The 23,346-nt window shown below is 39.8% G+C and overlaps 2 protein-coding genes across 5 annotated transcripts; both read left to right on the top strand.

Moving 5' to 3' along the window:
* Nucleotides 1-5,432: 5,432 nt before the first annotated feature.
* LOC143485023 (uncharacterized) lies at nucleotides 5,433-18,233 on the top strand. Of its 4 annotated transcripts, XM_076984147.1 has the most exons (26): nucleotides 5,937-6,910; nucleotides 7,175-7,306; nucleotides 7,497-7,642; nucleotides 8,111-8,297; nucleotides 8,416-9,696; nucleotides 9,769-9,953; nucleotides 10,116-10,287; nucleotides 10,518-10,613; nucleotides 10,698-10,789; nucleotides 10,888-10,947; nucleotides 11,071-11,217; nucleotides 11,314-11,421; nucleotides 11,733-11,874; nucleotides 12,021-12,395; nucleotides 12,484-12,528; nucleotides 12,610-12,689; nucleotides 12,982-13,094; nucleotides 13,287-13,470; nucleotides 13,648-13,732; nucleotides 15,657-15,802; nucleotides 16,034-16,124; nucleotides 16,212-16,360; nucleotides 16,607-16,692; nucleotides 16,896-16,965; nucleotides 17,209-17,330; nucleotides 17,421-18,233. In XM_076984147.1, the coding sequence occupies exons 2-26, from the start codon at nucleotides 7,186-7,188 to the stop codon at nucleotides 17,575-17,577; spliced, it is 4,440 nt and encodes a 1,479-aa protein (XP_076840262.1). In that variant the 5' UTR covers nucleotides 5,937-6,910; nucleotides 7,175-7,185; the 3' UTR covers nucleotides 17,578-18,233. The 4 variants fall into 4 exon arrangements, 3 of the variants coding, with proteins under 3 accessions (XP_076840261.1, XP_076840262.1, XP_076840260.1); XM_076984146.1 differs by lacking the exon at nucleotides 5,937-6,910 and adding an exon at nucleotides 5,433-5,890 and having other exon boundaries at nucleotides 8,416-9,953; XM_076984145.1 differs by having other exon boundaries at nucleotides 8,416-9,953.
* Nucleotides 18,234-18,570: 337 nt separating this feature from the next.
* On the top strand, nucleotides 18,571-23,346 carry cdc42l2 (cell division cycle 42 like 2). The gene is made up of 6 exons (XM_076984141.1): nucleotides 18,571-18,577; nucleotides 19,692-19,828; nucleotides 20,909-20,981; nucleotides 21,163-21,272; nucleotides 21,409-21,606; nucleotides 21,989-23,346. Exons 2-6 carry the CDS (start codon nucleotides 19,724-19,726, stop codon nucleotides 22,076-22,078), a joined length of 576 nt encoding a protein of 191 aa, XP_076840256.1. The 5' UTR covers nucleotides 18,571-18,577; nucleotides 19,692-19,723; the 3' UTR covers nucleotides 22,079-23,346.

The following is a 23,346-nucleotide window of genomic DNA, read 5'->3' as shown; positions in this document are numbered from 1 at the left end:
TCCTGTCACTGCTCGTGGTCACTCAAGTTTGTTGACAGTGCAGTGGATGGATGCCATTGTCTCAGAATGCCCCCAAGCCTATGTTACCTTCTGGTTCTGCCTTTTTTAGCTAGGCTGTAACAATTTAACTTAATGCCGGAGTTGCTGCCACACTCCAGTAATGTTCATAATCTCATCTGTCCTGTATATGTCCCCGTACAGAGCTAATTCTCCCCGTTTTATTTTCTCCACATGGCTGCCCACCTGCTCGAGGAAAAATGAGATGAGGAGAGACAAGCGATCCAAGCGAGCCACCTACTGCCTGACCGGATAAGCCTACACCATGATGGACATTATTACATCTTTTCCTTTTCTTTATTTCTTTGTTTAAATTGTTGTTGTTGTCATGGTGACCGGTGTCGGCCAGAGGAGGATGGGTTCCCCCCCTGAGTCTTGGTTCCTCTCAAGGTTTCTTCCTCATGCAAAAAAAACTAGGGAGTTTTTCCTTGCCACTGTCGCCCTTGGCTTGCTCACTGGGGGCTAGGACTCGACACTTGTAAAGCTGCTTTGTGACAACAACTGTTGTAAAAAGCGCTATATAAATAATATTTGATTGATTGATTGATTGATATGTGAGTCAAGGAAGGTGGGTGAATACTTTTTTCAATATAGTGTAACAGAGTAGTGAGTGCACAGCTTGTACAGCGGTACTTAAATCAGGTTTTGTTGTTGTCCCTCCCTGGTGTCATGTGACTTGTTGTGTGATTCTAGATGTTATTGGGGAGCAGGGCTGTTACACTTGGTGCTTGGGGTGCTTTTGGTGCTTTCTGAACCTGACACACAAAAAAGCCTACATAATGTTTGCTGAAGACAAGCAGTCCAAGATCACAGATTACTGGAACCATGTCCTGTAGACTGACGAAACCAAGATAGACACCACAAGGTGTCTAACATCCACCAGCTCCGTGATGTCATCATGGAGGAGTGTAAAGGGATTCTAGTAGCAACCTGTGCAGCTCTGAGCTGGAATAACCAACATGTCTCACGCATGCGTAAAATTGGCAGCCTTAAATGCGCAGCATCTGCCTTAAGACTTATCGGAAATGACGTTCAATTACGCTCATGCGTAGGCCACATCGGTATTCCGGTTTAAATCGGGTAGTGACACCTACCAATCACAAGCAGATGTGGTGTTCACCCCCACCCACTTCATATTACAGTAGGCAAATACAAAAAATCAGAAACTGGGATAAGGACTCATGTCTTTCTAAATTCACATTCTAAGGTGCAAAAAACACCTGCAAATGGGGAAAACGAACAAAAATTCTAATTTTTCATGCATTATGCTAAATGAAAGTTTTAATAATTATGTTTTACATCCAATTTCTCATTTTTCAATTTTGCTTCGAGAAGTCTGAAAATCGAACTGATAAACGTTACACAGACCTTTACAGACACATCATGCAGCGTGCAGTAAAACTCAGAAAACTTCACGTTCACTGATTATAAACTGAACAGTCATACAAGCTGTGCTCTGACTACTCTATCCAAGTTTCATTTCTATAGTGTTGTCCCATGAAAATATATAATAAAATATTTGCAGAAATGGTATGGGTGTACCAGAGTTGTATAGTAACGAAGTAGAACTACTTCACTACTGTACTTAAGTACTAAAATGCTGTATCTGTACTTTACTGGAGTATTATTTTTTTGTCCTACTTCCACTTCACTACATATTTTCCATCAGTTTAATGGCGTGGCGGTGAGGGTGAGGAAGGACACCTAGAGACAGTGTTTGCTTTTGCTGAGTGAAAGTAAATTCTTATAGGATGAAGTGCCATCTCTGCCTCCCTAAAGAGGGTGAAATATTGGCCTTCAAATATTCACCTTCGAACTTGAAGTAAGTATAAATATAACGCACAGAAGACACACCAGCTTTAGCTGTCAGTAAGTGCTAGTTAGGTTAGATATCTTAGCTAACTAACCTAATTATGTTCATGACTGCTGCAGTATTCACTTAACATTAGCTGGCAATTAGGCCTGTGTTGAAAAAATCGATTTTCCGATTCAGAATCGATTCGCATATGATGATCTGATTATCGATTCGTACGTCCAAAGATCGATTTTTTTGTGAACTTTTACCCCCGCCTCGTCACTGAATTCACGCAGGCGTGCTCGGTCTAACTAACTGTAAAACGACTTGGCGTCGGACAGTGCCGGTAACGACGATAGTCAAATCGGAAATCTAAAAACAGAAGGACAGATTATCCAGTGACAGTGACTACAGTTAGTCCGTGTCACTGACCGTTTACCCAGTTTTTACAGTTAAAAAAAAGTTTAAAATGTTCTTGTAACTTTGGGCGCAAGGCGATGGACGAGACAGAATCCTTTGCACTTTCCAAATCGTTACGTTTATTACATTTACCGAAGCGCAGACAGCGCACATAAAACACGTTTACAAAGAACATGTGTGACTCAAACAACGACGAGCACAGGACGCGAGCGCAAATTAAATAGACAAACCACATAAACCCCACGTGACGAGACGAGCCACAGGTGAGGACTATCACAAGACGCACCCGCACCCACGGAGATACACCGACGTAGACGATTAGACGCAGACGACGTTAACGCGCCCAAAACGGAGGGGTCGGGGACCGTAACGTGAGAGTTCTTTTCTTATATTCTCACTTTAAAGAAAAATACACGTTTACATTTTATACTTTCAGTTTATTAAGTGTGAGCACTTTTAAAATAAAAACGCATTTGGTAGCAACAGCTTATGGGTGAATTCTTAATTATTTAAATCATAATAATAATGCACTGGTTAGTGTCCCAGTAGGAGCCCACTGTTGCAGATATAGACACCTCAAAGATGTCCTGTTTATTGTCCTGGATTACCTTTCTTGAAGGTAGATTTATGATGACCCTTTTCACCAGTCTTCCAGCCATCAGTAACTACCAACTACCAGTAACTATTTGCTGATTAATATCGATATAATACTAGTTTTAACATGTTGCTTCTGTACACAGTCAGGAAACAGCTCAAATACATTTTTAATAACACTAAACCCCGAATTGGATCGAATCGGATCGAATCGATTAAATCGGATTAAATCGAAAAAAATCGATTCTTAATCTTCAGAATCGGAATCGGATCGATTCTTGGAATTTGAATCAATACCCAGCCCTACTGGCGATCATAAAGGCGATGTCACACTGAGTTGTGTTTTTAGCAACAGTAATCCGTGTCTCTTTTCATGCTGACTAATCATGTGTCCATTTATATAGTGTAGTGTTTTTATAGGGTAAGGGCATTTATTGAGGGTAAATGCAGGACAGTAGGTTCACACTTACAACCCAATGGATGGATTTTATGTCCAAAATACACCTCGTTTTCTCAGCTAAATTAAGGCGAACTTGTACTTTTGCGTCAAACCTACGACATAGCAGGACATAGGTTATCTGTTTTTTGTGTACAAAGTGTTAAGCCCAGTTTTTTAAGTTGCTACTTGTTTGTACATACAGAACACTTGTATATGTGGTCTTTGACATCTTTGATTTGTAAGTGATATATGAAAACAATTGATAATCAAACTTTGACGGCTTTCTTTAATTAATTCAACACAATACTTGTACTTTTTACTTTCAGTACTTGAGTAATACATTTTAGAACTACTTGCAATACTTAAGTACAAAAATGCTGAATACATCTGTACTTCTACTTAAGTAAAGTTTTTAAAGAACACTTCAACTTCTACTCAAGTCAATTTTTTGATAGAGTACTTGTACTTTTACTCAAGAATGGGTCTCTAATACTAATACTCTCTAATATACAACACTGGGGTGTACTCACTTTTGTGAGATTCTGTTTTTCTTCTTTGCCATCCATGGAGTTTCTTGATGAAGACTAGATCTAAAGGATTTAACATATAGGGTTGATAGGTGATTCAAGAATCCAAAAGAACCTGACCAAAGCTCATTTATGCTAACACGAAGAGGAAAAAATTGAGAAGTTTTTGGACTTATTCACAGGTAATCTGATTTCGGTTTCAGGTCAATGGTGTAATTTACATCATTAGAGCTTAAATCTAATGATTAATAAATAAAAAGAAGCAGGTCCTCGCATGGTGTATGCTCAGTGGGAGGGCTATCAACTGGCATTGGCTAAAATAAAAGTTAATGTATTTGTTCATGAAAATGTAAATTTCAGCGTCTACTTTAGATTCTTCTTGGCGCATCAGTGGCAGTTGACCAGGACTGGCATCGAATTGCATTGTCTAGGGGATGGAGTTAGCATTTTACCCTAATTTGTAGCATTGCCCACTACAAACTTTTGCTTCTTGGTAGTGAAATTATAAAGATATAACCATTTAGGATTAATCTCATAACGATTTGCTACTGTGAGAAGAGTCCACTGTTTCTCTTAATGAGCCCTCGTGAGCTCATCAGCCACCGTGCTTCTAAGTAGATAGCTAAGGAAGTTAACTTTGCACTAATCCTAACACATTACTTAAGTGATACTGATTTGCTTGATTCGTTGTGTAAACACTGTTAAAACTGCATATGTTGAATATGAATTCTGACAAGATGTCTGAAACGAACACCGATTTGTCTAGTCATAATTATCAACATTTAACGTTTTCATAATGGAGATCTACCATTTATTGTTGCTCATACAAAGGTATAGTGTTAATAACTATAATTAAAGAGATCCGGAAAGCAATTTTGAGTAGTAAAAAACATTTGTTGGATGCGGTGCGGCGAAAAGCTGGGCCGAGGGGACCTTTATGTAAATCGATCCATCCAACGCGATTCGTCTAGACGAGATAGCGGTCATTTTACGTGATAAACGTCAACAATAAGATTTAAACATTTGTCCCGTTTTAAACGTCACGATGACTCGGGGAAACGAATATATCATTGCCGTATCCGCATTTGCGGTTATTTTGTATCCATCACTGCCAAAATTTAGTTTACATTATGAAGCAAGTCGGCCTTTTTATTTGGCTTTGTTTGACGGGCTGAAGAGGGAGTACGTGTTCACGTCCCTCATCTCGCTAACGCACACGCACCATTACCCAACCGGAGGCATGCAGGCACTGGGGCACCGAGGAGTGTCTCATAAAATGACCGACCGGAGGCCAATGTGAAAACAAAACCGAGATGTTGTCCCATAAACGCAGTATTTTCTCAGGCACCAAAAACGGAGGCTACATGTTTGCACGAGTGTTTTATGTTCCTTCCCTTTTGAAGACTTGCATGGTTGTACAAAGAACATACTTGTACTACCTTAAAGTGCATTAGTTGTACCGTACAGTATGCCAATTCCAGATGTATTCGCACAGACAATGTTTGTAATTATTACACATAGCATGCTGACTATCGTTTCAGAAGTATGTGACTAACGGGAAAATGGTCGAAAGCTCTCTATGATACGCTGTACCCGACAGAATGGTATTAACTAGTTCAGCTGGCTAGCTATGTTGAGGGAAATAGGTTAACCTGATTCAGCCGGCTTATCACTGCAGTGAATGTTCCTCAGCTAACCTTAATAAGCATATTTAACTGAAATGCTAATTTGGGATTGAAGATATATTCAGATTTGAATGTTCAGCGACGAGGGGAGTGTAGAACTTTGTTTCAAACAACAATCATTATAAGATAAGCACATTGTTGCTGTAGTTAAGTGAAGTGTGTACGCCGGAACTCTTGGAAAGCGCGACAATCCGTAAGACACGAAATTTATTAAACCGTCGTTTTGTTTCGAGCTCGCGCTCCACGAAGGCTTGATCGAGTTTACGCGCCACGCTAACGTCGACCAATCAGCAGAGGGGGCGGAGTCGCGCGCACGTCAGGGGGCGGGCCGTGCGCGGAGCCTCGACACAGACGTGCAGGTCTTGGCGTGCTGGTAAGTCACGAAATGAATCTATTTTGAAAAAAAACGTTCGCGTTATCTAGCTGGTGGTTTTTCGATGGGTGGTTAGTACATACAGCAGAAAACAGACACCTGTAGAGGTCGACAAAGACGGGGAGGCGGTTACATGCATTGCTGGTATTCGAAAACACGTGTATTTAGTCAGTTACGTACAGCTACGCAAAGCACAACACGCAAGAAGTGTTAATAGTGTTCACGTAGGTAGCTGTGATCGCTAGCTAGCCGTAGCTAATCGGAGCAGCTAGCTACATAACTGGCTTTATTAAAAAGTTACGGGGTCGGTTTTTAAGTCTAGATATAACGTTAGATAAGATCTACAATAAAGTTGAAAACCTGTTAATTATGTAGCATTTTGTGTAACATTGAACATTTTGTATCTTAAACTGATTTTACATTTTTGCATGGATTCTGCAATTTTACATTTCCTTGGTTGAGCGCACAATTTGTGAAATTAAAGTTAAAACAGGGACACGCATGCTAGCTAACCAACTTGGCTAACCTGCTAGCTAAGCTAGTTCGAGAACAAAGCCATTGTAATCATATTGAGAGAAGTTACGAGCTAAAGGTAACGTTTATGTGAAAAACATCTTCGCGTTTAACACTTTCCGCTTTTAGTTAGTAGCATATAACTTAATTAACCAAAACAACACAGATATGTTCACTTTTAAAGTGTAAGGCTCCACTTAGTTTCCTACCACATATCCCACAATGCACAGAGAATCGGTCGCGTGCTCATCCGGGTTCTTGCGCCTCTCATTGATTGGACTGACCAGCGTTCCTCCTTCGAGCTCTCGGCGCCAACAGCCGCTCGCGCAGAGTCGCACGTGTTTTGGTTTCTTATCCGATATGAGAAGAATCCCCGGCGCGTGACCTTGCATTAGTACCATACTAATACACAACAGTTCATTATGGGCAGCTAGCGCGGGATAGCTGCTTATACGTTATGTGTAGCTTACTAGCTAAATCAAACAAGTTACGCCCCGAGCTACGAATGTGAGTACCTGTTTGTTTACATGCTTGTTATAGCATGATTAGGAAATGATACGTAATTCGTGTATGTAGTTATTACTGATATAGCTGCATCTGTAATTCCACTTATTGCTTTCATTCCGATACCAGATTTATGTGATTTATTTATGTGATACCAGATTTATTTACGATAACACTAAGATGCTGGTGAATGTGCTTGTATTGTGCTTTATGTTCCCTATGCTATGGGCGGTTTTTGCTTCTACTAATTCTATTAATTTCCCTCAGGTTATGGGAAGATGGTGGTGAATGTGAAAGTTGGTTATGAATCAACTCAGAAGTATAGTGAATCTGAACTTCTGACATGGCTCAATGGCACGTTGCTATCTAATTTCCACAGAGTGGAGCAAACATGCTCAGGTATTTATTTGACATTTACACATGTTTAAAATGCTCCTGATTCCGGTCTTCTCCCACGTATGGCCTTCACTTCTCACTTAATATTTCTGGGCAGACGTAGATGGCAGACTTGGGTGAAATGTCTCATCAAAGATCTTTTTATGCACTTCCATCAATTTGCTGTGTGTATGCTGACATTTGTGTTTTTCAGGTGCAGCCTACTGTCAACTGATGGACTTGCTTATCCCTGGCTGTATTGACTTAAAGAAAGTAAAGTTCAGACCTGGAAATGAAACGGAGATTCTTAATAATTACGAGCTACTGGAAAGTGCCTTCAGGAAGACATCTGTTGGCAGAGTGGGTTATAGTCGTGTTTAATAGTTGGATTTTATGTGAATATGCTTTAGGACTGTAGTGTTTCCCCAGAGGAAAACTAAACTAATTATTTTTGTCTTTATAGTGCAATACAGATATTATGAAATAGCTCATCCCAGAACAGCAACACTTAGTTACAAATGCAATGACATGAGAGAAGACACTTCTTTTTTTTTTTTTCCTTTTTTTTTGCGTCATAATGCAGGTAGTGCTTAATTTTGATTTGTACTTTTTAATGAATTGTGCAGCGCTCAGCCTCTGTTCTGTTTGGCCCACTGGTCCCAAATGTTAGATCCCAGAGAAAATCATAGAATAAAATCGTTTATATTAACAGGGAAATAATCTATTTTCTATATTAACATGCAATCCAGCTCAGGACATTTTAGTTTGTATTGGGGTTTTTTTTACAATTGGGATTGTGACTTTTTTTCTCTGGTTTCTTTTCTACAGCCTCTGCGGCCTGATGAGTTGGTTAGCTGCAACATCACAGAGGCATACAAACTCCTGTTGTGGTTCAAAGTGTTTTTTGATCGCAATTTTGCGGGACAGAAGTACGATGCTGTGGAGGCTCGCGGTGGACAGCACATGGAACCCTTTATTCCTGTTAAACCAAGTGTTCCTCAGCAGCTGGATTTCTGTAAGGATTTTTTTTGTTGTTTTTAAATCTGATTTTTACTTTCATACGATCCTATGAAAATTTAGTATGTTTAGCTTGTTGGTTTCTCAATTTTTTTGTTTGTTTTACTTTTCTGTAGCTGGAAGAGAGAACGATGGTGGAAGCCTTGGTCAGACTGTAGATACTGTCTGTCCCGACTGGACGAGGGAGAAAGGAGACATGAAGACGGGGGCTGAAATGGTGGATTCTCTCCCCTGCAGCTGGGCCACACTGCGTTTTATCAGTCAGCACTGGTCCTCTGTTTCAGTCAGCCCTAAATCACCCATTACATACAGCAGAGCCAGACTAGTGCTGGGCTCCAAATACCCAAATGACATTACAGCTGCTTGTAGCCAGGCCCCTTACTCTCTGTATTTGTACCATGGACTGGAGCTTGCAGGAGAGAAGGCTAGTGCAGTTCTCGTAGGGTATTTTGACCAGGCTGCTGGAGAGAGAAGAGTCAGACTGCTTGATGTCTTTCAGTCATTAGAGGAAACGGATGCAACTTTATGGAACGGCCTTGTGAAGACACTGAAAAAATTTGAGATCCCTTTAGTGAATCTGGCAGTATTTTATTCCAGTTCAAGAGAGCCTGCTCAGCATATTTCAGACTTAAGGCTCCTGAATCCTGGAACAGTGTTTCTTTCTGACCTTTCGGTTATTGCCAAACAAGCATGTCACTGTGGCATTATGGCCATGCAGTTGTCTGAGGAGATTCAGACACTAGTCAAGGAAGTCCACCAACACTTTTCCTGTCTCCCAGTTTCTCTACGAGAACAGCTCAGCAGTATGGAGAGCCCAAACTTCAACGCACACTTGACATCACAGTGTCGCCTCCTCAAGACAGCAATCCATGAAATGACCATAGCTTGGTCAGACCTAGTGCAGTACTTTAGTTCTAATGACGCTACGGTTACAACTAAACAGATCCGTTCTCTCCTTAACAATCAGTCTTTAAGATTGAGCTTCTTATTTCTGAGCCATGCCCTACAGCCTCTCTGTGAGTTTCAGGGGATTTTAGATCATGACGAAGATGTGACAAAAGTCATACAAGATGCCACCGCTTTAGTTCAACTCTATGCATCCAGCTTCCTCAAGCCAGCCGCTGTGGAACATTCCCTTAGAAGAGCTAATTGCTCACCCAGGAAGGGCAAGATGGACCATCTTCCCAGAGCGGAGATCAAGGTTGGTGAGCTGGTGGCTAACTACCTTTTAGAGGAAGATGCAGAGCTCAGCAACCAGCACGAGCTCTTCTACGACGGAGTCGTCTCGTTCTACATGGCAGTCATTTCAAGCATTGTCAAATGTTTGCCCTTCTCTGACTCCACCTCGAGAAACATCGCTGTGATTTTGAGCCCAGAAGGAAAGATGGAGGTGACTGGTAAGAATGTGAGCGAGTTAGGGGTCCACTTAGGGCTTTGCCCAAGCGCAGAGGATGTTACCTTGTTGACAGATGAGTTTTTGGAGTACCAGCTGGCTGAGCGAGACTGCCTGGACATTGGCCCAGCTGACCAGTCAGTGGAGCAGTACTGGAGGGAAGAGCTAAGGATAATGGGAAAGACGTCCATTTTTCGAAAACTGATCCTAAGCCTGTTGGCCATGCCCAAGACACTGAGCATGGAAAGAGTTTTTGCACAAGTGAGTAGCTGCCACAAGATTAAACTTCTGTGCACCACATAACCTTGATTCAGAAAAGAAAATCTATTTTTTAATGTAGACCTACTTGCTAATTTACAAGCTGAAAATGTCACAATGTGAACTCTAAAGTTATTGCCTAGGTCCATGTTGCTCTGTTCTCAGGTGTTTGAGAACGTCTGTAAGAACAAGATGGACGTCGGTCTGGAAGACAAGGAAATGGAGATCTCGGTGGACAAGGGCAGGGTGCAAGACGATGACGTCACAGACAGCAGCTCCTATAAGAGTGCTCCATCACAACCACTCAGCCCAGAGACCCAAGGGAGTGCATCATCTGGTAGGGGTCACGTCCACATCACAGTGTGTTTCTGGTCCAGTAAATGCTTTCGTTATCCACAATAGGCTGGGGAGAATTGGGTGAGCTAGCTGGCTGCCGGGGGGGGGGGGGGGGGGGGGGGCTGTGGGGGCAATAAATAGTGCACCTGCCCTTTCGTTTGTGTCTTTAAACTCTTTGGAACTGTCATTTTATACCCCATGAATTAAATAGAGGCACATTGTGATTCTCAGATGTCATTGATCTGACTGAAGTGGAGGATGTTCAACCTATGGAAACAAACAGCACAGCTTCTGCTCAAAACATGGAGGAGAAAAGGGCAAACCAAGGTTTAGTAATATGGTGCTGTTTTCTGAATCATTTTATTGACACATTTTGCCAGTATTGGTGACGTATATGTAATTTGTCCCCAGGAAATGTAAAGAACTATGAACCAATAGTTCTAGATGATGAGGAAGAAGAGGATGATGATGATGTCATATGGACTGATACTTTATATCCAGAGGTGTCTTTTCTCATTTTTTCCTCAAACTGTCATTGTGTTGTTCACTTAGAAGTTAAATATTTTTTACATCAGATGGTGACTTGTGATTTCCTCTTCAGTGTGTGAAAGAGAACATCACCTCGACACCCAACAAACCAGCCATGGATAACTCATCCCAGGTAAGCCAGTAAGAGCAAATAATTGCAAATTGGATTCAGATTGGTTTGCTATGCAATGTAACTCCAATCAATCTACTATTCCATTTATTAACTACTGTTCCATGACACTGTCTCCATCTGCAGGACAGTAAAGCGTTTGCAGCAGGGGAGATGATATGGGGCCACGTGGAAGGTTTCGCTATTTGGCCTGGCCTGGTGCAGCAGCCCGAGGACAAGAGATGCGTTTCCATGTGTGAAGTGGTGTGGTTCGGCGACCGCATGGTCTCCAAGGTAATAAACACAGAAATGAAAAGTGGAGGTTGTGTGTGCGCAGTGCCAGGCCTCGTAGCAGCCTGACGGTGATGTCTATCTCTGCTGTGGTCACAGGTTCATAAGGACGGCCTCCGCCCTTTCTCTGCATTCGCACAGTGCTTCTGTCCGAATTCCTTTGCTACTGTCACCACGTACAAGGACAGCATCTTCCATTCCCTGCAGGTCAGATTCCACAGTGAGCCTTACAGACCCTCAACTTGGTCATGTACCGATGTGAAAATTTTGGGTGATTGACATTTAAACGCTTATATTTACTGGATACTAATTCCATTAAATGAGAATATTAGCTGTATGTCTTCTCCATCGAGGTAAACATGTTGATCAGAAGCCATCGATTTTCAGTACCATTGTGGTCAGGATATTGTAGAGTCCTACTAAACGCATGAATACATTCATATGAATACATATGAAATGCTTCATACAAGGGGCGTCGTTTTTCTCGCCCTGCTGATCATGTTGTGGTACACGTGCAGGTGGCAGCTGACCGTGCAGAGAAGGTCTTTTCTCTGGAGTCGGACTCTAAGGAGGAGCATCTCAGGGCGATGCTGGACTGGGCTTTTGGGGGATTTAAACCCTCTGGACCCAACGGTCTTAAGCCCCGATCCAAGGAAGACGGTTCGCCACCTCATTAGCTAGAAACCAGTACTCTAACCTGCTCAGGCTGTTACATGGGGGGGATACGTGTTGTTTTGAGCAAATTGACAGCTAAATGAAAAAGTTTGATGTTTCTGTCTAATATATTTTGTCTTTGCCATTTTCAGAATGCCTTAAAATTTTCAAGTGGAGCTTGCAAGAGAGGGTGAAAGTGGATCAAACACTTGTTCGTGAGACAATTGAAAGTATAAAGAATTCAGAGAATCCATTCCATCTGAGAGAGGTTTCTGTGTGCTTGAACAAACTCTCTCTGGAGTCTCTGGACATGAAGAATGGCAGGTTGGACCTAAAGAATAGGTCTGTTACCAAAAGGCTTCCGTTTCTAAACTGGAAACCGTCCACCTCACAGCCTGGGAGGAAGCCGCCTCTGCCTGTCAATCACACCGCACCCACAAAACAATTGTATGGCAGCAGGAATAAAGAGCAAAACAAGGAGCAAAACAAAATCCCAGCTTTTGAAGCAGGGAGAATTTTTTGCAGGAGTACGTATGCCGTCCCAGTTATGCTTCAAGCATTACAAAGTGGTTTATTGTCTTGAGTTTACAGAGCTTTGTTGCTTGTTCCGTACAGATCAAATGGTGAAGGAGGTTTTGACCAAAGGGAGAAACATTGAAGGTGCGAAATGGGGTATCTTCTGTCTTTGAGTGTTTTAGTTCTGTAACTGTTTCTAATTTTCCTGGGAATCCTGTTCACCAGATTTCTGCCTGTCATGCGGGGTTGCATGTGTTGAGATCTTCCATCCACTGTTTGAAGGGAGCCTGTGCTTAAAATGCAAGGTATTGTGACACCAACATTCATTCTCAAAGCTCTTTGTAGCATTTCATGCTTGGTGCAGCAGAGAAACCAGATTTTGTAAATTTACTGGAAGTGCTATGTTCTAAATGTTATTAAGGTTTTGACCATAATAGTTTTTGACTGTGCAATTCCAACAGAGCTAATTGCAAAATGCATACATTGCTAAAATTGTGATCATGTCTCCTCAAGCAGGACTGAACCTCAGTGGCAATATACAAGTTATACTGACACCAGTTGATAATTATTCTTTGTATGTGGTGGTATATTTTGTAGGATAACTTCACAGAGACTCTGTATCGGTACGACGAGGATGGGTATCAGTCCTATTGCACTGTATGCTGTGCTGGACTGGAAGTCATTCTGTGTGGAAATGACAGCTGTTGTCGGTGAGTTCCAAGTTTTCTGGCCTCTATTGACCTCTTGGTTCTGCTTATTATAAACCATCATACCAATGTATGTAGGCCAAGGGACATTTATGACTTATTATGACTGTTGCATGTTGCCCCAATAATTTTGCCATTGTTGTCAAGTAACTCGCACCAACCCAATACTGAACCTACCGTGTCCCTTTTATATAGCTCCTACTGTGTGGACTGTCTGGATATCCTGGTCGCTAAGGGCATTTTTAACCAGCTGAAGAACATCGACCCGTGGATCTGTTATCTGTGTGCCCCCGAGAGCAGCTCAGGGGTTCTGAAGCCCAGACAGGACTGGAGTATCCGTGTGCAAGAGTTCTTTGCCAACAACAGTGCCATGGAATTTGTGAGTGACTTTTTTTCTTGGCTCTCCTCCTCTGTTAAACTTGATTTTTAAAATAAAAAGTTCATGTATACCTTGTCTATATTTAAAAAATATATATTTTTTAAATTGAAATGGTCAGATTACTACTAGTCTGTGCAGAATCACTTGGTTCATGTCATTCCTCTTTATCCTGCACAGGAACCTCATCGTGTTTACCCCGCAATCCCTGCCAACCTGCGGCGGCCCATCAGGGTCCTGTCTTTATTCGATGGTATAGGCACAGGTATGTGAGGAGAACAATGCTTTATTTATGTTTGTTGTAAAATGTCAGTGTCTACAAATTTTCTCACCTGGATATGTGTATTGTGTGTGAAATTGTGAATTATTTGTGTACAGGGGCTGGTCATAAAAAAAAATATGAAAAAGTTGATTTATAGTAATCCCATTCAGTAAGTGAAACTTGTATATTATACTCATTCATTACACACAGATTGATATTTCAAGTGTTTCTTTTAAACACTTCTTTTAAATAATCATCAAATAAAAAAATAAACACTTGAAATTAGGGATGCAAATGATTAATCGACTTTCGATTAATTGTCGATTAAGACGTTACTCGATCAAAATGTATTAATCACGATTAATCATTAGAGAGCGCTCCTGTATTAACTTGAACAGAGCGTAAGAACGAGAGGCGAACACGTGTCGCGAAAGACCAGAGTGGAAAACAAAATGAAGCGGGCGAAAAGACGTGCGGTGTGGGACCATTTTGAAGCGTGTTCGGGAAACGAGGCAGAAACTGCGTAATCCAGAAAATCCCGAGGAGGGAAACTTTATTTTCCACGCAACTCAAACAACAGCACTGTTCTCTTCCCCTCCCCTGGCGCGCGCAGGCGCCGCTCTCCCAGTGTCACTTAAAGGGCCAAGTGCCTGTCTGTTAGGGAATTCGCTGCGAGGAGTAGTAGTCGCTACAATTTCAACATTGTTAATTTAGGCTAAGAAGTCAAATGTTCTCTGTGTAATGCGGTATTGAAGTACAACAGTTCCACTAGCTCACTCAATTATCATTTGAACACCATGCATGCAGCTGTCCTGCATATCACCAGTGCACCTGGTCAACCTAAAATCACAGCTACACTGGGAAGGCGAGCGTTTTCGAAGCTCGCTACAAAAAAATACGAGTGAGCTAAAAACAAAGCTATCTACTGCTACTACTGTAGCCCTTACAACAGATTGTTGGACGGCTCTAACAACAGAAAGTTACATTACTGTGACGTGCCACTACACTGACGAGAACTGGCAGCTAAAATCTGCAGTGCTGATTACGACGAACATGTCGGATACACACACCGCTGACAGTTTAACTGACAAGCTCAATGATGTTGTGGAAACTTGGGCAATCTCCGGTCGCGTTACAGCATGTGTTCACTACAAAGCTAGAAACATTGTCCAAACATGGGCTCAATAATATTCTGTTTGGCTCTCTATTTAATTTCTTCTTTTTTTTAAACATTTTTTTTTATGTCTAATGTTTCAAATTGAACTGAGCCAGTCCTTAATTTATTCCTTTTTTAAAATGAAAGAATGTATTTTGTTATACCATAAAAATTTCCTCATGCATAATTACTTGAGCAATATATAATATAATACAATATAATTATCATAATAATATAATATATACTTTTTGAACAAAGTGTTTTAACTACACTGCTCAAAAAAATAAAGGGAACACTTAAACAACACAATGTAACTCCAAGTCATCCACACTTCGTGTTCAGATAGGAAGCAACACTGATTGTGAATCAATTTCAACTGCTCTTGTGCAAATGGAACAGACAACAGGTAGAAATGAGAGATTTTCAACTGATTTCAAAGATTTTTATTAATTGAGATCTAGGATGTGTTATTTTAGTGTTCCGTTAATTTTTTTGAGCAGTATATTTAGCTGATATTTTTAAAAGCCCTATTGAAACACTGAAATTCAGGTGAAAAACCCCGCTTATCGATTAATCGAAAGTCGATCGATAAGATCAGTCAACTAACGATTAATGAATTAATCGATAATTTGCATCCCTACTTGAAATATCAGAATGTGTGTAATGAATGAGTATAATATACAAGTTTCACTTTTTTAAAGGAATTACCAAAATAACTAATCTTTTTCATATTATAATTTTATGACCAGCATGTTTGTTTGTCTGTTTTAGGATACCTGGTGCTGAAGGATCTGGGCTTTAAAGTGGAAAAATATGTTGCATCAGAAATAGACGAAGAGTCCATTACGGTCTCTGTGGTGAACCATGATGGAAAAATCACCCCTGTGGGTGATGTCAGACGCATCACCAAAAAACATGTACTTTTGCATTATTCTGTTTCATCAGTTACTCTCTTCAAAGTATGCGTTGTAAATGAAGTTTGCATATTATTTGAAGGATATTGTTCCAAAATCCATCTATAAACACTTGGAATGGAATGTGTTTCCAAAGAAAGAACTGAAATGACTGTGTTGGGTTACTTGACTACTAATCTCTTTCAAAAAGAACATATAAATCAGTTTTTAACTTCTTAAAACTTTGTCATTCAGATTGAAGAGTGGGGTCCATTTGATCTTCTCATTGGTGGAAGCCCATGCAATGACTTGTCGATAGTTAATCCAGCACGCAAAGGCTTGTTTGGTAAGCCACTTCACTGGATTAATACCACACTTTAAGATGTGACTCACCACACTTTGACACCCATCTTCCTCATGCTCCTCCATCCAGAGGGCACAGGGCGGCTCTTCTTTGACTACTATCGCCTGTTGAATGACATGAAGCCGAAGGAGGACGACCCACGGCCGTTTTTCTGGCTCTTTGAGAACGTTGTGTTCATGAACACCAAGGACAAAGCCAACATTTGCCGCTATCTGGAGGTGAGGCATTTTGTGCCCTGCAGGATTTCCTCTGTTCAGTGTGTCTGTATTTGCAGTGTGGCGTTTCTCATCCGTAATGATGACCTTATGCTGTATTTCAAATGCTACAGCCTAGTGACGTATCACAATAAATTGTAGTCACAATTTACCGACATTACAGTTAATATTAAACAATCGTCTCCACAGTCTACATGTTTCATGGTTGGTGGTGTTTGTGTGATTGTGTGTGTGTGTGTGTGTGTTAAGTGTAACCCAGTCCTTGTTGATGCCATTAAAGTGAGCCCAGCCCACAGGGCACGCTACTTCTGGGGGAATCTACCTGGCATGAACAGGTGAGTCTTTCCTGCAAGCTACACAAAGACTCTAACTAGTCTTGGGTTCTTTGTCAGCTAGTGTTGCCAGACTGGGAACTATGAGTTAATTATACCAATGTTCTTTAAGATCTATCCCCCTTTGAGAGCTAAGGTTTTAACTGTTGATGAATTTGTCACTGCTTGTGCACTAGGAATTTGATAACATTTTTATTCCTGTACAGACCCATTATTGCCTCTCAAAATGACAAACTGACCCTCCAAGAATGCCTTGAAGCTGGCCGCACAGCAAAGGTTTGTTGGGTTGCTTTGTACCAGAACATGAGCTTGTAGAAAGATTCCATATTAGTTTTTGTTGATGAAATCATCAGTTGAAAGGATAAATTTCTGTAGTTTCTTATTGCTTTTAGTTGGTTAAACTCCAACAGTTTCTGTGTGAGTGTTTTTTTTAAGTTAATGTTCATTGGTATATGTAAACTGTGGAAGCCTGTCATTCTAATAATTTATGTTCATTTGCGCTTGTCTATTTCATTATAGTTTGTCAAGGTGCGGACCATCACTACACGCACCAACTCTCTCAAACAGGGCACCAATGACCGTCATTTCCCTGTGTCCATGAATGGAACGGATGACAGTTTATGGATCACTGAATTGGAAAAGTTAGTCGTCACTTGTCCTTTTTGCCATATGTGTAAACCATATCTTAAATTTTAAATGCGTGCTGACTTATGATCTTGCACTTGTGGCAGGATTTTTGGCTTTCCAAAGCACTACACGGATGTGAAGAACATGGGCCGTATGCAGAGGCAGAAGGTGCTGGGCAAATCCTGGAGTGTCCCTGTGATCAGGCATCTGTTTGCTCCATTAAAGGATTACTTTGCCTGTAATGAAGTCTCCTTAAAATGAGGGCAGCTTTACAAGAACAACTCAGGAAGACACTCAGGGATATATGAACTGATTGATTTTTTACTTTTGGTTTTCAAAAATGATTTAAAAATTTTTTTTTTTCAATAATTGTTTTAAAATACTTTTTAAATGTCTATAGAAATCAATTAGTGAATAATCAGCTAATGGTGCTGAATATTTAAGACCTAATTCAATATAATGTATGAATTGGAGTTTTTTTTTTTTTGGATGTAGTTTTTTTTTTTTGTTTTCTGAGCAGAGTAAGCGGGGAAACAGTTTGAATAAATTGTTTCGGCTCTGGGTTTGCCAAATGGTGTTAAGTGTACTGTAACAATTTTTTATATTCCATTTATACAATTGCGAAATGTTTTGTACAACATTTTATATTGCAGGATTATTGGGTTATGGTGTTTATCATCCAAATGTACCACCACTTAAGTCCCCATATTTATGCATTCTCCATGAAAAATGATGATATTTGGGGCCTGTCCATCTGAAATCGCCAGCAGCTTAACTTTGAGCTGCAGATTGATTTTCTCCCGCATCTGTTCCTCCATTGTCTCTCACTTTGTGACTGTATTGAGGGAGATCCTTGGCTTGTGAGCATTTGAATGTTTTGGCTTTGTTTTAGGAAAAATAAAATGTGGTCGACTGCATTGTGGTGCTCTGTTATTTATTAATAAGCATGCTTTAAAAAAGTCTAAAATGCTATTTCAAACCATTTGAAGTGGATTTTTTTTATTCAAGGCAAACTTTTACAGCACTCCCATTTAAAATCGACACCAATAGGCCACCATGTTTTTGTGTTGTATAAACATGATATTCAAAATGCTCCACAAGATGGATATTTTTCTATAAATTGGTATTTTTGTTAGTGGCGCTCAATTTAAGGGGGTACTTTTATTTTAGAAATAGGGGAAAAATGTGTTGGTTGCTGTCTTCGCAGTAGGTTTACAGCTGTCTACTGTTCACAGTGCACGGTTACGTGGAAACAACATTGGTGAGATTTATATAAAATGTAAAAAAAACGTTTAACCGATATTAAGTAATAATTCAGGTAGTGATTTGATTTTCTTTGGAATCCAGTGGAGTCCAAGGTTTTTATTTGCGGGGGTCTAGCATACATACTCGTACAAAAAAATAAGCTAGCTAGGTTAGCTATGCTAACGCTAGCCTGCTTAGTTACCAGGCGGTGATTAGAGTTGTTCGGCCGGCCGGCCACTACCTGTCTGCGTATCTCGGGTAGCGGTGAAACGCGCCGCACACTATATTGTAGCGTTTATGTTCATAGGTCGTCATATGACTGCACGGTTTTATAAATATCGGTTTTAAAGCTAAATCAGAATAAACGTCGTCAGCTAAAATAAAATTGAGTAAATTGGGTAAAGATAAAGGCCCGCTGACCGTTAGCCAGGCAGCATATGTAGCGGATGTCATTGGGGCGAAGTGATGATGCTAGCTGGGTGTTGTGTTGGGCTAACAGCGTAGAGTAGCGCGACATGGTGAAGATGTTACTGCCCGGCTGGCCTCCTCATATCGGCTAGCCAGTCCTCACTACACTATCTCCGTTTGTGACTCCTAATAGTGTTTTCTCCCCTACAATAATACACCAGTGGTTGAATTACATCACATTTAATGTAATTAATGTTGTTTGAGTGACGTGAGAGTGCAGTATTGCTCCGAGTGTGACGGAGGGCGGGGGTGTTGTGTTTCGCTCCAGCAGCAGTGCGGGCTTTAGTCGGATATTCGTGGCGAACACGGTTGCAGTTTATCAGTGAAACCAATCGCATGGCGACTGGTCAGAATTTGTCGGTCAAGATGAGTTAAAGCGATAAACGGCGACTGCGTGAACGGCTTTGGTTACCTGAAATATACACGCCCAGAATAATAAATGATCATTCACACGTTTTTATATGTATTAAAGATGTGTCGTGCACACACACGCGTTTAAAGATGTGGTTGCCAGATGTTTTTTCTCTGAACTCAAGCACAGCGTCATGGTCCCAGCGCTTTCTTCATGCTTTAGAAAGTTGACTGCTGCTTAGTTGTTCCCAAATTATATGTCATGTTATTCACAACTCTTACTAATGTAAATATTTGTTTTTGCTCTGCAGTAGATACCAGCGTTCATTTCGGAGGTGCAGTGATGCAGACAATTAAGTGTGTAGTAGTTGGAGATGGTGCTGTGGGTAAAACCTGCCTTTTGATTTCATACACCACAAACAAGTTTCCTTCGGAGTATGTACCTACAGTGAGTACACTGGCTTTTTCATAACTGTATTTAGTTGATATATATATATATATATATATATTAGGGATGCACCGAAATGAAAATTCTTAGCCGAAACCGAAAACCGAAAATTAGGAAACCAAGGCCGAAAGCCGAAAACCGAAACACCGAAATACATTATGCCAATTATTAGTAACATTGGATTTATGGCTAACCTCACTAAAAATCAAGGCATTGCTATTCAAAGAATAAATAAACTACAAAATTTGATTTGAAAATATTTATTTAGCACTGACATTACAGTAATGCATATTATAAAATAAAATTAGTGGTGGGCCGTTAACGACGATAACGCTGACAACGGCCGACCACTAATTAAATTTAACTCGCTTGCAGACCGTTTTTATCTGAGAGGATAAATATATGTATTTTATACGAGTTAAATTTAATTATAACTGACTGGCCTGAAAGATAAATATAAATTCTCTCATAAAAACGTGACGTGAGTTGCAACAACATTAAACAGCTCAGGTAAACACACTTCTGAGAAATGTCGTCTGCTCGGCAAAACATAACGGGGCTCAATGTGCTCTATTAGCCTACGAAATCCCTACGACAGAGAACGGCTGATCGTCTAGGCAACGAGTTCCATAATTTTTGGTGTAATGTCCTTTGCCTTGGCGCCATCACTGGAAAACTTTTTTGCTAGCTTTATCCAAATAAACACGTGCAGGTGGCGATTTTTGCTTGCGTCATCACAGCACATTCTTTCGGCCGTGTTGTTTCGGTGATGAAAGTATTTCGGCCGAAAACCGAAAATGCAAATTTAAGCCATTTCGGCCGAAAATTTTCGGTGGCCGAATTTTCGGTGCATCCCTAATATATATATATATATATATATATATATATATATATATATAACCATCAGTGATGAATCTATAGGTAATACGTGTTAAACTGTCCGTGTTAAAGGCTTTATGAGAAAAGCTCATCTTGATAATTACGATATGCTACCATCTGCATGTAGTCAAATGAGAGGGGAAATGTGTTATTATATAACACTAATATATTAATATATTTTGATTTTGCTTTGTTTTCCAGGTGTTCGATAACTATGCTGTAACAGTAATGATTGGTGGTGAACCTTACACTCTTGGATTATTTGACACTGCAGGTATGGTGTTATATTGCCCAAACATAGATGAAGATTCTCATTAAGGCGAGTGTAGATAGAGCATCGTATGCCAAATAACAGAAGCAGAAAGAAAAAAAAACTGCTATTATATATAAGCACAATAAATGGTTAATATGTAGGCACATTAGCCACAGATGTGTGCATATTTATCTGATTTCAGGTCAGGAAGATTATGACCGGTTGCGGCCCTTGAGTTACCCCCAAACGGATGTCTTCTTAGTTTGTTTCTCGGTAGTTTCGCCCTCATCTTTTGAAAATGTCAAGGAAAAGGTAAGTTCTGAATTCAGTAACTGCATCTTTGAAGACATGATGAAGAAAATATATTTGATCACTCAGCTCAGACCTTTCAGGCAACAGAAAGGTTCGTTCACATGATTTCCTTTCCTTATATTCCTCATGTATGCAGTGGGTGCCGGAAATCACCCATCACTGTCCAAAGACTCCATTCCTGTTGGTTGGGACACAGATTGACCTAAGAGACGATCCCTCCACAATTGAAAAGCTTGCCAAGAACAAGCAAAAGCCCATCACTCCAGAGACAGCAGAGAAACTGGCCAGGGACCTGAAAGCAGTGAAATATGTGGAATGTTCAGCCTTAACACAGGTGAGTAGGCTTGAAAAGTAAAAGGCATTTAGCTTGTTTTTCAGACTAGTCCTGCATATATAGTGCTAATGGCATGTGTGATCAGCATGATATGAAAATACAGTGTATTCAGAAAGTATTGACTCTGTGGCAAGATTGCTTTATAATTACTGATGGATTTCAGCTGGTGTCATGACTTTCCATACCTTTTTGCATCTCAGACAAGGGCTACTGTTCACTTTTCAAGTAAATGGTCTTTTTCTAAAGGTATTGATTTTAGGTATTAAGTAAAAATATTGCTCTTACAATAAACACTAGATGCAAGTCTTATTCTGCACCCTTGCTTATATTGTTTTGTATGCAGAAGTAACAAACCCCCATTTACCCCTCTTTGTTTTTACAGAAAGGGCTGAAGAATGTATTTGATGAAGCCATTCTAGCTGCCCTGGAGCCCCCTGAGCCTAAGAAAAAGCGTAAATGTGTTCTTTTATGAATTCAGCCATTACATATGACCTTTCAGGCATAAAGCAACATATGATGGATAACTATTTTCTGTAAAGAAAGAAAAGAAAATGTCTGTAAAGTTTTGGTTCTATTTTACACCTTTATCATGAAAGGACTATTGCAAGTATAATTGTTATACCCCCCTCCCCCCCCTCCATTTTTGCCTTATCATAGTCTGAATTAGGTCAAATTAGGAACATTTATGATAAGAGTGTAAAATTGCTTTACATAAAAATGTAAGATTGGTTAAGATTAAGATTACTTAATGTGTCGTGTGTTTCCACTGTCACATGGAATTGCCATAAATGAATTAAGCAAAATTAATATTTTTAAATGTAATTCTTTATTTATAGTCAATATTCATAATGTATTAAGATTACACTTAGTATCACTGAATATATTACTAAATATTAAATTATTGGAACATTTCATGCATTTTTGGGTAGCAACAATAATCGTTATTTGTAAAAATGCAATTTGTTTATCAGTAACATATTGGTGAACTTTCCAAGTTCTCCAGAAAATATTTGGACATAAGTGTTATCTATACTATGCTATATCTGATAAGCTTTGTACAGGTTAGTTAATGTATCAGAACCTAAAGAACATGTTGTAGTTTTTTAATGTCAGATAACGAACATTCAAGAGCTATAATCGAGAACTGTCTGTAATGTGCTTTATACAACTGACAATAACCCAGCAGAAATTGGTGATCAAGGCAGTCATGCTAATCTTCTTTTTGTACCTAAAATCCAGCTGTATTTTATTAACATTTTTCTCTTTTGCATCTGTATTTGAGAAAACTATATTGGTTAACTTTAAAATGGATTAAAATAACCTCACTGCAGCTACATATGAAATTCTTAGTATAAAGTTTATCATTTCTGAAAATCTTAGTAATTGTGGTCATATTAAATCTTGCATGGTCCCAATTCATGATCAGGATATACTGGATTTTGAATATAATGCATTTTTATGGATTATGCATTTTTAGCTTCATCTTTAGTCAGCATTGAACTTTATCTAGAATAACATTATTCAAGAAGTTACCAAATTGTTTTCTTTTTTTATTGGTATTTGTCATTACATTTTGATACAAATTATAATTTGATTGATCTTGAAAATGGTGTGAAGGTGGTCTCATTTAAATGCAAGTGTTTTTAAATATTTTTATACAATATGTTTAGCTGCAAGAAATATTACTGCTATGTGGATATGACATTGAAATAAACATTTCCAAAGAAAAACTTGTGCGTG

This window comes from Brachyhypopomus gauderio, chromosome 21 (genome assembly GCF_052324685.1).
Source record: "Brachyhypopomus gauderio isolate BG-103 chromosome 21, BGAUD_0.2, whole genome shotgun sequence".
Classification (NCBI taxonomy): domain Eukaryota; kingdom Metazoa; phylum Chordata; class Actinopteri; order Gymnotiformes; family Hypopomidae; genus Brachyhypopomus; species Brachyhypopomus gauderio.
This window is presented reverse-complemented; position numbering and strand designations above follow the sequence as displayed.

What these genes read in the sequence shown, in the direction of transcription:
- LOC143485023 (XM_076984146.1), top strand. Translation starts at nt 7,186, where the DNA reads ATGGTGGTGAATGTGAAAGTTGGTTATGAATCAACTCAGAAGTATAGT. An exon ending in TGGAAAGAGTTTTTGCACAA is followed by an intron (nt 9,954 to 10,115) that starts GTGAGTAGCTGC and finishes CTCTGTTCTCAG; the next exon opens with GTGTTTGAGAACGTCTGTAA. An exon ending in GGAGAAAAGGGCAAACCAAG is followed by an intron (nt 10,614 to 10,697) that starts GTTTAGTAATAT and finishes ATTTGTCCCCAG; the next exon opens with GAAATGTAAAGAACTATGAA.
- cdc42l2 (XM_076984141.1), top strand. Translation starts at nt 19,724, where the DNA reads ATGCAGACAATTAAGTGTGTAGTAGTTGGAGATGGTGCTGTGGGTAAA. An exon ending in CTTCGGAGTATGTACCTACA is followed by an intron (nt 19,829 to 20,908) that starts GTGAGTACACTG and finishes TTTGTTTTCCAG; the next exon opens with GTGTTCGATAACTATGCTGT. An exon ending in AATGTTCAGCCTTAACACAG is followed by an intron (nt 21,607 to 21,988) that starts GTGAGTAGGCTT and finishes TTGTTTTTACAG; the next exon opens with AAAGGGCTGAAGAATGTATT.